General features: G+C 45.7%; 1 protein-coding gene across 3 annotated transcripts in view; it reads right to left on the reverse strand.

Annotated features, from left to right (window-relative positions):
* LCORL (ligand dependent nuclear receptor corepressor like) overlaps positions 1–12,572 on the reverse strand; it is a 91,968-nt gene that overhangs the window by 11,902 nt on the left and 67,494 nt on the right. For 2 of the 3 annotated variants that reach the window (XM_077301444.1, XM_077301445.1), the window contains exon 7: positions 4,538–9,279. The exons of the other annotated variant lie outside the window; for it this stretch is intronic. In XM_077301444.1, coding sequence (XP_077157559.1) covers positions 4,538–9,279 — 4,742 coding nt within the window. The remainder of the gene's footprint in view (positions 1–4,537; positions 9,280–12,572) is intronic. 3 annotated transcript variants of the gene reach the window in all.

The following is a 12,572-nucleotide window of genomic DNA, read 5'->3' on the forward strand; positions in this document are numbered from 1 at the left end:
ACTGAAGGCGGGAATTACACCTTGAACGGACTTTTCCAGTAGAAAATATGAGCAAAATCAGAACAGTCAGTTTAAGAGGATGATAGAGGAAAGCTGCAAAGGAGTAAATATACAGAAACTCGATCACAGTTCTTTGTCATCGAAATATCCCCCAAACCAGTGGTCCCCAACCTTTTTATCACCGGGGACCGGTCAACACTTGACAATTTTACTGAGGCATGGAGGGGGGGTCTTTTGCCAAGGGACGTTGCCGCCTGAGACCCTGCTCCGTTTACTTTCCCGCCGGTGCCCCTGACTTCCCACTGCTCGCTGGGGGGCGCTGCCAGCAGCAGCTGCGCAGTGCCACACCGAGGAGGAGCCCCAGCCACAGCAGCCGCTGGAGAGCACCAAAGGTGAGCCAGTGTCAGGGCAGTCCCCGAGGCAGCAGCCGGGGAGGACGAGGAGCTGCAGCCTGGTACTGACTGGTCCCCGGACTGGGGGTTGAGGACCACTGCCCCAAACAACATCCTCTTAGCAACTTCTCTTCTGGTCTTCCAGAACGTTTGGGTGCCCTGACACCGTCAGTTTCAACTGTAAAGTCTCCAGCTGGTTCTTTTTGCTATATTTTAAAAAAATTGTCACAGTTTGAGCTTGCCCACTGTACGTCCCAGGAAGGTTGTGTCCCGACACTCTGCTCAGCTGACCCGCCTCCTGTGCTCTGGGGCAAGAAAGCCTCTGGGACCAGAGACTGTTATCCCCATGGAAAAGCCTCTTGCGCTGGCAGAAGGCTCTTGACGCCAGGGGACTCTGCTGCCATTAGCAGGGCAGTGTGGCTGGAGACAGCGACCTTGCATGGTGTCAAGAGGAAAGTTCATGGCAAGTGATAAAGCAGCAGAGACAGGTTACAGTGGCAGGTGACAGTGGATGAGCGATAGGGTTGTGAGTGTCCTGCATAGTGCAGGGGCTGGACTAGATGACCCATGAGGTCCCTTCCAACTCTATGCTTCTAGACTGGCCACAAGGAAGCAGGTGTCAGGGACTAGGGCTAGCCATGAATGCCACGAGGCCCAACCTAGGAAGGTCACGAACACTTTATGGCCCCGCTCCGGTGAGCATGCTTGGGTGTTCCTACCACAGCAGTAGCATTTCACAAAATAGGTTATGCCACTATTAAACAGAGAGTAAGAGGCAGATGTGTCTTTAATTGTGGAATATTGAAAGCAATTAACTGAGATCTGCCTGTTCCTCTCCCATTTTGATATCTCTATTTCCCTCACATCCAAGCAAATGGTAACTTTATAAACGGAGCCTGTTATTCCTCGTTGGTTCTGGAATCCATCCAACATTTCCATTATACTGTGTATACATTTACTGCTCACACTTTACTTATAAGTATGGACCGGTCACTCTCATTTCATTGTATTTAAGGGAGTGTGCGTGCACACAAAAGTTTATACCTTGAATACCATCTTATACCATCGATGATCATTAAGTATCTATTCATTGATGCCATTTATTGGATTATAATTTTTAAAGTTGTGTCGGTTTTATAGCTGGCTTGGAGCTGTGCCTCATCTAATCTAGACCTTGACTCAAACTGGCTCAGTCCGAAAGGCCCCTGGACTCCGACGTTGCTCAGTTGCTTCACACCAACATGATGACCCCCTTGGAACTGTGACATTTGTACTTTGCATTCATGATATACTCACACCCTCACTTGGTGCATGCCTGGGACAGTGGGGGGCATCTCCACATGTACCAAATAGGGTCACTGAACCTTCTCTAGATGGGTGCCCTTGAGGAAACCAGCCTTGGGGGGGCCAAAATAAAGTCGATCTGAAACGTCACCTGCCTGGACCTCAGAGGCGTCCAAGGAGCTTCTTTAAATGCCCAAGAATGGAAATATGAACGACACAAAATGAACAGAAAAAGAACACAAAACAGAAGTCCAAGGGGAAATAATGGAAGACTTTGAAAAAGTTATCAGGGTTTGAGTTTCCTGAAAGGGAAGAGTAGCAGGTGCTCTTGCTGACATTTATCTGTGCTTTGACTTTAGTAAAATGTATCCCAAGAGAAGCCTTCAGCTACCAGTTCACAACCTGAGGCTCTTGCTCTTCCTGCTCAGAGTAAGCAGCTGCTGCCCCTTCCCTCCTCCAGTCTCTTGCCCATCCCCTTGTGCCCCCCCCGACCCCCGTGGCTCCCGCGGAGCACCAAAGTCCCAGTTGCTGAGGCAGGGGTAGAAAGAGCCAGAGGATCAGAGTTGGACAGGGAGCCTTGAGAGAGCTCTTTGTGCATGCAGGACAGAAAAGAGGCATGCTGTTTGATTTATGAGACTGCCCAAGACAATTGGGGGACAGGAATGGGGACAGGACATTTACATTTGAGCACAGATGAGATATACTCGCAGAATACATTCAAGACAGCAGGCAGGAACGCCCAGGTTATGCCTTACCCCCTCCACTCCCTTCATCTAGAGAACACTTTTATTCGTGGAAGGCAAATAAATGCAAAGGAAATCAGTTTCATGCTGCTTATCTTCTTTGTCCCGTTTACAGAACACACCAAAACAATCCCCAAAAAACCCCTGAGCAAGTTTTGAATGATTTAACTTGTTAGGCCTCAGGTCTAACAGATGAAAAATTTGGAAGGAGCAAAACAAGCTCCTAATTTGGTTTACGACCTGAAGACGATGCCCAATGCACGTGCGCATAACGAGGAGTTACGTGTACATCGCTGGCTTCCTTTCCTGTCCGCAAAGTGTGAAAGGGCACCTTCCTGAAATGTTTTCAGGGTACCCAAAAACACCTCTCTTACCAAACCTCATTATCTAATTATATATTCATGAGGGGAAGCTTTTAAATCTGTGCTACAAACTGGGATCTTCTAGATGTGGTCACAGGTAGCTCCAGATCCCCAGAAGCATGAGGATCACACATCCTGCACACAGAGGGGCTGACCTCTTTCGGAAGACTTCCCCTGATGCAAGAGGCTCTAGCACAGGGGTAGTCAAACTGCGGCCCTCCAGATGTCCATGGACTACAATTCCCATGAGCATTCGCTGGCAGGGGCTCATGGGAATTGTAGTCCATGGACATCTGGAGGGCCGCAGTTTGACTACCCCTGCTCTAGCAGGCTGACGCCTACATATGCATTGCATAAAAGGCTGCCCTCAAGAATGCCCATCCACTCACCAGATTGCCCTGTGTATCAGGATGGCCAAACTGCGGGCCTCCAAATGCCCATAGACTACAATTACCATGAGCCCCTGCCATCATTCTGTCAGGGGCTCATGGTAATTGTAATCCATGGACATCTGGAGACCCACAGTTTGGCCGCCTGGTCAGTGCGCTGGTTGTGGGGGGGGGGGTGTAACATTCACACCCCAGCAAGTAATGGAGGTTGTCTTATAAGCCACCTCAGTTAGGTTCCTGGAGAGGGTGCGCAAACATTACTTAAATTGTTAAGAAATACAAAGAAAGAACGCTGCTGTGACAGTCATCCCTTTTAGACGGCATGTGCTGTTCCAGCCCTGTGATGCACAAGCTCTGCCCAGGGTATCCAGGCAGGGGGACGGCATGCCAAGCACCCGTTGGCATGTACAGTTCCCAGCAGAACGGCACCCCGCATCCAGGAACAGGTTCTTTAAACTCCTCTGCTGTCAAATGGAATCGAGACAAGCTAACTTCCTTAAGACTGTGATCCATATACCTGAAAAAAATCTATAAGAAAAGGAGGAGAAGAGTGTTTTAGGAACACCTCTTGTTTGATCAAAAGTACCAGTGGTCCCCAACCTTTTTATCACCGGGGACCGGTCAACGCTTGACAATTTTACTGAGGCCTGGGGGGGGAGGGAGTCTTTTGCCAAGGGACGTTGCCACCGCCACCTGAGCCCCTGCTCCACTTGCTTACCCGCCAGTGCCCCTGACTTCCCGCTGCCTGCTGGGGGGCGCTGCCAGCGGCCATTGGAGAGCACCAAAGGTGAGCCGGCGGCAGAGTGGCAGGGCCGCCATCGAGGCAGCAGCCAGGGAGGAGGACGAGGAGCTGCGGCCCGGTACCGATTGATCCACAGACTGGGGGTTGGGGACCCCTGCAAAAGTACCGTCAATGGGTGGTGAGGAGGCTTGTGGCTGTTCGAGCCTGAAGTGGCCAGTGCTGTGGTGCTGGCTGCTTTGCGCTCGAACAGCCACTTGGGCCACCAAAGCACTTGAGCCTAGCAGTGAGCAGGGATTCCCCGTCTCCACACTCCTCCTGCGGCCCGCTGAGCCCCCCAAATTCTGCTCTTTGAAGACAAGAGACCCTCAGGCATTGTGGAAGGGGGGAGATAGAACAGGAATCTGTGACAGAAAAGGGTAAACTGGCAAAAAAGAAAAAGAAAAAGAAAGCCTTCCCTTCCTTCACCAGCGGAAACGCCCTTTGGCCAGTATATGGAATATTTCAATCCATCTTATTAAAGCTGCACTTCTACCACGATGTGCTGCATTCCCGGACAGGATACTGAACTTTCATTTGTAAGGCAAAGTTAACCAAGTTTTTTAGGGGGTGGGAAGATCAAGCTTACCTAGTTGGTATTTTGTGTAACAACTTGACCCTTGGCCAGAGCTGCACAGTCGCGTCTTGTTCCTTTTTCTGATGTCCATATTGCTGAGCTTGCCTTGTATTCTCCTTTTCTTGTTCATTTTTTTGGGGACCTCAGTAGAGCCCTCATCAAAAGTGACCCGTTTGCTTGATTTCCTGCTGCCTTGTTCAATGTTTAGCCCTTTATCCCTGCTGGAATGTTTAGCTTCTTTAGATGCCTCTAGGTTTTTTTCATACCTGTTGGATAGATTTTCTCTAGACGAATGGGACCTTAAAGTACAATGCCCTTTTCCCTGAAAGGAGCTACGGCTGGGACTACGATCAAGACCATCTGGAGTACACAGAGTGGGATTTTTATGAAACGAATGTTGGTCTTTGCTAGGATTGATTTTCTTCAGAAATATTCTACAGTCCTTGAGGGTTTTGCCATTCCATGCTCCTTCCCCAAATTCTCCAGGGGTCAACTGTGCGCTTGGTTTGCTATTATTTATTGAGTCAGACGATGGGCTGAGGTCAGACATTTCTCTCTCCTCTTGAATGTACGTCTCTCTCTTTTCCATTTCAGTGGATGGCCTGCTTCTGTGGGATCCCACCGAAAGTGCCAGTGATTGGATTTCTGCTCTGCCATTCCTTTGGCACATGCCCATTTTGTCATTCATCTTCCATCTATTAGCAAAACACGGGCTTTGGCAGAAGAATCGCAAGTTTCTTCTTTTAGATTTCCAGTTACTCATTCCATGATTATACATTCCTTTCACATGCTTCCACCGATCACGGTGCAGATTCTCAAATTCTGTGCTTCTTAGTTTAGCTAATGTAAAATTACGTTTCCTGGTTAAAACTCGAGACCGGACCATTTTGTGTAATATTTCTAGTTTTCCTGCCGATTTCGAAGGGGTGGATAGTGCAAACTTTTTAAAGTGCTTCCTGCAAGGATTGGAATCACAATCAGATTGTCTCGTTCCCATTTTAAATTGTCTTGTGCTAATGACATCAAGTGGATTGCGAGCGTTTGCCTTTCTCACTAAGGAAAGGGACTGGGTTTCCGTTGTTTGCATAAACCACGCGCACAGCTCGTCCAGATCACATTTTTTCCGGAAAAGCATTTTTATAGGTGAGTGTTCAAGATGTAAAATGCAAGAGTCCAAAGAGTCTGATACGTCGATGCTACAATCTTGCTCCATATGGCACCCTTCTTTGTACAGGCACTGGTCAAAATCGTCTCCGTTTACCTGCAGCCAAGTGTTTGTGATGTGTTCGTATCGACTGTTCAGTTCTTTTAACAGAGAGTCGCTGGTAACGGATGGATCCCACCACCGAAAGGAAGAACTGGAAGAAACAACGGGGTCGGGTGAAGTTCCATTTAAAGGCCTCAATGGCTTATTCTCAGGGCCTTCATTTGGTTTTCTTGAATTTTCATTTGCTGAGGTATCTTTGGGTGGCACATTTAAGTCACATTTTAATGTTTGATCTTTCGCATTTTTCACGCAGAACTTATACGATTGATGTACAAAGGCACTCTTACAAGACAACGAGCTAGAAGACGCTAGCGAATGTAAGAAAGGCATTGACGGTTTCCTCTCTCTAAGGGATTGCCTCAAAGGGATTTCAGGCTTGATGGAGGCTACTGGGATTTTATCGTGGGAACAATCGTCCCGTGCATCGGATGGAAAATTCTTCCCATCATCCCTCTTATTGCACTGTGCGTGATCCTCCGTAGGCAATACGCTTTTTTCTAACACAGTCTCTTGTTCTAAAGGAGGCAGGCAGCTGCTGATGCTCACTTTTCTTTCCTGAGATGAAATCTGATTAACAGTCACTGATATGCCGGAGATTTTGACTTTTGCTGGCCTACCAGGTTTCCGAATCACATTTAAAGGCTTCTGGTTCGGTCTTACAATATTGCTGCAATGGGGTGGTAGCACCGAACCGCTCTCTAGAGGTGTAACGTATTCATACCCAGCCGCACCGGATGTTTCGGGAACAGAACTCTGCATAGTTTTGCCTTTGGTCGAGCCGCTTGTGTTTTGCGAGTTCTGCTTCACTAGAGCAGACGTGTCTCCAGCATCACCATCGCCAGGGGGGCCTGGGACCCCACTGAGGCTACCTTCAGAAACGCATCTCTTAATCCTTCGTGATCTTCCAAAGACAACGGTTACAGTAATGTTTTTGTTGACACCATCCTCTGCCAGAGGTTCTGCACTGGATTTGGTGCCTTTTCCAATGCTAATGGGATCACCTGGATTGCTTGCATTTTCAGCCACGTCTACCTTAGGTTTTGGGGGTCGCCCAATCGGGCGCTTCGCTTGTTTCACAACTTGAGGGCCTATCTTCTTGGGTCGGCCAGGTCTTCTTTTCAGGCAAGATCCGCTGTTGCTTTGTTCAGCAGCCTCTTCGCTGAGCTGAGGATCATCTGAATTTGTTTTATCAGTAATTTTTGCAGGTACAGCAGCATTCGCTTCATTCGGGGAGCTTTTTTCACCGTAACCACTGTAACATTTTTCATCAGAAGAAATGTTTTTGGGTAGATTTTGTATTTCTGATGGCTTTTCTGAAGCTGTACTTTCTCCCTTCTGAACAGGATAAAGATCAATGTTCAATTTAGCCGAATCATGTACAGAAGTTAGAGTATATTTGACCCCTTCGCTACTGTTACTCTCTGAAAGGAACATCAGTTTTATAGGACTGGTGTATTTGAGAACCGTTGAACTATCTCCGGCATTAGAACTTGGTTGCTGGTCCTCAATACCAGAAGTCAGTACAGCTGAATCAAAGGCTGATGATTTTGGAATATTTTTACAACCTTCCCCAATTCTTTCTTTTTCTTTGGGGGACCAACTGTCCTTGCTGTTATTGCTACATGGCAAGGGTGCCTGTGATAGTATATATTGACCCTTGCTTCCAGTTTCATTCATGCTGATAAGAAAGCCAGTTTTAGAACTGCCAGCATCACATTTGTGAACATCTTTCAGCGTGTTGGATATCTTAAACCCACTGAACAACGGATTTTTCATCTTCTGAGCCATGTTTATTGTATCTTCCAAGCGTTCCACCACCACATGCAGGTTTGTGTTCCGTACAATCTTATTTATATCTTCACTGCTGTATGTTGTGGCCTGAAAATCTTTAAACATTTTCTCCTTCTCAACAGAGTCGGGAGGCTTTTTTGCTTTGGGGGGCTTGGAAAATAAAAAATTGTTTGTTACAAACACAGAGCACCAGACAGGGGGGATAATGCTACGTTTGGCCCCATCCAATGTTCCGTTATCCTCTCCCTTCACAGAGATCTGATCTGTGTAGACTTCAGCTCCACAATCTCCATGCAGTTTAGCCAAGTTGGGATGGGATTTTGTAGAGTTCTTTTCTGAAAGTGCCAGAAAACCAGAAGTGCTTTCTAGATTGTTCGGAGGTAACCCGACCGACTCTGCTTGACAAACTGCCAAAGACTTCGAATTAAGGGGAGAAAATTGCTTTTCTTTATTTCCATCATTTTGTAAAGAAGCATCTTTGAGCACACGATTGTCAGTTGTGCCTGGTGACAGTTTGTCGCTTCTTGTCTGCTTTTTCATATTTCTCTCTGAACCTGCCTTTTTCCTTATAAAGGTTTCCTCCAAACTGGCTAGTTCCCGCTTGATCTGCAAAGACTGCCGCCTGAAAGATGAGGAAGCAAGAGAATTATGCCTCGCAAACAAGGCTTCTTGCCGCTTGCGAAATCTGGTTTGGATGATTTTGCTTTCCGCTTCTGTGTCGTGTTGGCTCAAGAGCTCTGTCAGATTGTAGTCATTGGCTTCAGCACTGCGTAAGAGAGAGGCTATCAAAGTTTGCAATTTAGTGTCAGCTCCGGTTTTCCCGTCAGCCTTCGACGATTTTGCAGGGTTGGCTATGTCAGTAGTTTCGATCAATTTTAATTTCTCATTAATTCGATTCATTAAGTCTTGAAACGCGGCTGCATGTTCAACTTTTTCAAGCTTATCAGAATTTATAAGGCGATTCTCCAGATTTACACACAGGGAAGTTTCCTCTGAATTATCAGAGACTTCAGCAATGCACGTTTTATCTTTATGTCCACACACAGAGCAGGTTCGCTCAGCTGGCACCAGGGGTGGAGGCTGGTTAGCACTGATTTCTATTTGGTTAGCTAAAGCTAAAGAACCGGCAATTGATTCTTCCACAGAATCGTATTCATCTGCCTCCGCGGGGGATAATGGGGGAGGTGAAGGGCTGCGTCCTCTTCGGGCTTTGGTTATCTTTGGCCTGGCTGAACCAAGAGTCATGCAAAGTGCTGTTCTTGCAGGTTGGATGCTACACTGCTGGGACGGTTTGCAGCAGCACCGATGATTGTCAGACGTAGTCATCCCTTTGTTCAACACAGAGTTAAAATATCCAGCAGCCACCGATTGACACGACAAATGATCTGAGTCACTCACACAGGCAAGCAGAGGTGGTAAAAAAGTATTTGGCATTTGAGTTTGTAAACAGCACCGATTCGTGAACGTGCAGCTGCAAGCGGGATCACGCACATCATCTTCCAAAGAAGGTATAAGACATGGTGGCTGGCATGGGCCGAGCGAATAGATATTCTGTTCTTGGATTAAAAACTGCAACATAGCTACAATTTGCTGGCCATGATATGGACACAACGACTCCAGAACCTTGTTTAAAGCAGACTTTCCTTTTTTCAATTTAGTTGTTTCCTCTGATTTTGCACCCGCTGCTGTGCGTGAACTGAAAACAAAAAAAGCAGATCAAAACAAAAAGTAAATTACAGTTAAGTTCCAAGGCTAATTATCACATGGTAGCAAAACTATTTGGAAGTTTAGTTACAGGAATGTTACATTCCCACAGAGAGTCGGCTATGCAGTAAGTAGGAAATGTGTCCAAATGAACACTACTATGTAGTATGCTAAGTGATACAACCACTGAGAAAAATTTAACTGTACTTAAAAGGATCAGCGGGAGGTTTTTTCAGCTAAAAATACAAACTTTACCGCAATTCCCACTCCATCATCCCATTATAGAAATAAGGCTGTATCACTCTGGAGAGAGAAGATTTTGTCCCTTTCAGTCAGGCTATGACCATGAGCCATAAGACGATTACACCGAATTCAATGGGAAATGGGTACTAGGGTTGCTACATTCATGGGGAATTTTCTACATAAATACCCTGCATTTTTATGTGCAATTAAATGACAGAATGGAGGTGCACCAAAAGACACACGTTAGAATTGTCGCCTAAAAGTGTACCCACAAATTTCTTACATGAGAGAGGTAACTTTCTTGGCGCATGAGCACTTGGGAAGTAGCTGGTACTTCCAGGCAAATCTGTTTAGGAACTGGTGATCAAGCACTCATAGTAACTATTTTCAAGCTTACACAGGAAGTAACAGGAGGATCAAAAAAGTGTTTTGTTTATCATAAGCCTGTGAGTCATATTCTCACTCTAGTCTAGGAGGTCACATTGGGCTCAGTTATGTTCATTTCTTTCCTATAATCAATGCTACAGAACATAGCATATTGGGTTCATCAATATTAACTTTAAAAGCTTGTTTCCAAGGACGTTGCAAAGTGTAGGAATTACTTTCATCTAAGAGGGACAGCCGTGTTAGTCTGTCAGTAGCAGAAGAAAAGAGCGAGAGCAGGAGCACCTTAAAGACTCACAACATTTGTGGCAGGGGAGGAGTTTTCTCAGCTAAAACTATTTGACTGCACCTCTATTGAAATAGCGAGGACACAAAAGATTAGGTCCAGCAAACATTTTGTTAGTTTTTATGGTGCTTCCGGACTATTGCTCTTTTCTATTACTTTAGTAACCCATTACAGAAACCTTTACTAAAGATCAACATTGCCTCTTAAAAGCATGTACCACAGAAGCCACTTTTTGTACACTCAAATGCACACATGGTGCATAGAGGGGTGGTCTTCAAATAGCACAGGCAATTCCCCATGGGCATCCCTTTCCTGGAACAGAACATGAATGAGTCCCCTGTGGATATCTACAATGAGCAGCTGGATCAGAGCAATTTAGGGACGTGTGAATGCCATCTTGAAGACAATCAATGCACAGATTGATGCGTGCACAGATTCAATATTTATATTTTAGATTTAAGGGCAAAGCCAGCCAAAAGTATATCGGGAAACCACCATAGTTTACTTAACATGTTGGATTAAACCAACAGGTACTAAATAAAAGCTCAGCTAAAACAGCTCACAAATACTTAGTAACTATGTATGTAACTTATCTTTGTATCTGAAGAAGTGTGCATGTATACAAATAACTTGGATGGCCTTCAAGGTGCCCCTGGACACAAATGTTGTTCTGCTGCTTCAGATCAACACGGCGACCCACTTGAATCTATGTAATATTAAGACTACTACTAACGTTACTACTTACCTAAGCATTAATTCAAAACAAAAGATTTAAAAGCTTATAGTAGAAAATACAGATTTTAGAACAAAATTGCTTAATTGAGAAACTTCAGTTATCAATGTCAATCCGTTACTGTCGATCCATTTTATTTAAAAATATCAATTAAAACAAACAATATTACTATAGTTCTGTTTCAGAAAAGTATGTTTATGTTCAAACATATCACCAAACTCTGAACATGGCACTAACTGATCAGCCTATCGGTCTCCTATCCTCAATGTTTCAGCTCCAGAATAGTGGGATGTAGGGAAAAAATATTTCCGACCGATCGTATGAAATGACAGATCATCTCCCGTGAAATGTCTGCTCTGCTAGACCAGTTTTAACAGAACAGTCTTGCTCTTGCCTCAAACTATTTGGACGCCCTCTAGCTTGGCACGATTCCAGTCATAATTAATGGTTGTAACAAAAGAAATAGATGTTTCAAAGCTATCAGCAATGTTAGTGTCCAGCCATAGCCATGTGGCAGATTCTCGTGCGGCTCTGAACAAGGCAAGCAAAAGTCCAAGTCACAAGAGCCTGGAGCTCCATGTTAAAGCACGTTTGGCATCCAGAAAATTCCAGGTTCATCTACAGTTAAAGGATCAGAAAAAAACCAGGTGCAGAAAGGCATCACAGCCTGCTTAGCACAGACCAACGGTCTGATTCAAGGTAAGGCAACAAGTTCACAGGTAACTAATTAGTGTTAGTGAAGTATATAACAGTGCTAAATGGTCAGTTGGTACAAATGTTTTTTTTGATGGTATCAGTAAATCCCATGTAGAAGTTGGCTGCTATTAGTTCACAGCACTGACCAATTATACATGGGATTGGTGCACCGGGCCAGCACTTACACATCAGCAGGGCAAATCCCCGCAGATGCACAATGCTTTTGTCAGCATGGCCCCCTCCCAGCCCTGTCCTGCTTTAGAGCCTCCGAGTAAGGGAATTATTTTTCAGCATTCCCTTTCTGAATCCGGGCATCATCGGTGCCCATAGCCAGGCTGGGCCCGGCTACTCCCCCAACTATGGTGTCCCTGCAGAGACACGAAATGCCCCGTTTGGTGTCACAGCATAATGGGGCCAAATGGGGCATTCGCTGACCCCCATGTGTGCGTGCACAACTCCGGGACGGGCCTCGTGCACTGGCAGATTTAATCCCGTGCCCCACTGCACGGAAATGGTGGCGGACTAGTGGCCACCATGCGGAATTGGTCACTGAGAGGCTTTCAGGGAGTCATGATGACCTTAACAATCCTTTCAGAGATCAGGAGACAGATCTCTAAAATAGACCGAGCTGCTTCTGATTTAAATTTGGTAATACTTCGATTCAAGGAATGTAGAGAAGCTCCATGAAAAGAAAGTGGAACTTAGGGTGGAACAGGAAATCATGGTACTTCCAACTCCACTTTAATTTCACTGATTTCTCATTTAGACATGAGAGAACTGGCGGATAAGAGGTTCTTCACATTTCCTAGCCTTCTTTCTCTCCTCAGAATCCCACCTTTCCATGTATAATGGATTCGCTCTCACCACGGTGAGGATGGAAGTAAACCTCTATGAGAGAAGAACAATCCAGGGAGAGAGCGGAATTTGCAGAGAAGGCTCAGTA

The sequence above is a fragment of the Paroedura picta genome, chromosome 10 (genome assembly GCF_049243985.1).
Source record: "Paroedura picta isolate Pp20150507F chromosome 10, Ppicta_v3.0, whole genome shotgun sequence".
NCBI classification, from domain to species: domain Eukaryota; kingdom Metazoa; phylum Chordata; class Lepidosauria; order Squamata; family Gekkonidae; genus Paroedura; species Paroedura picta.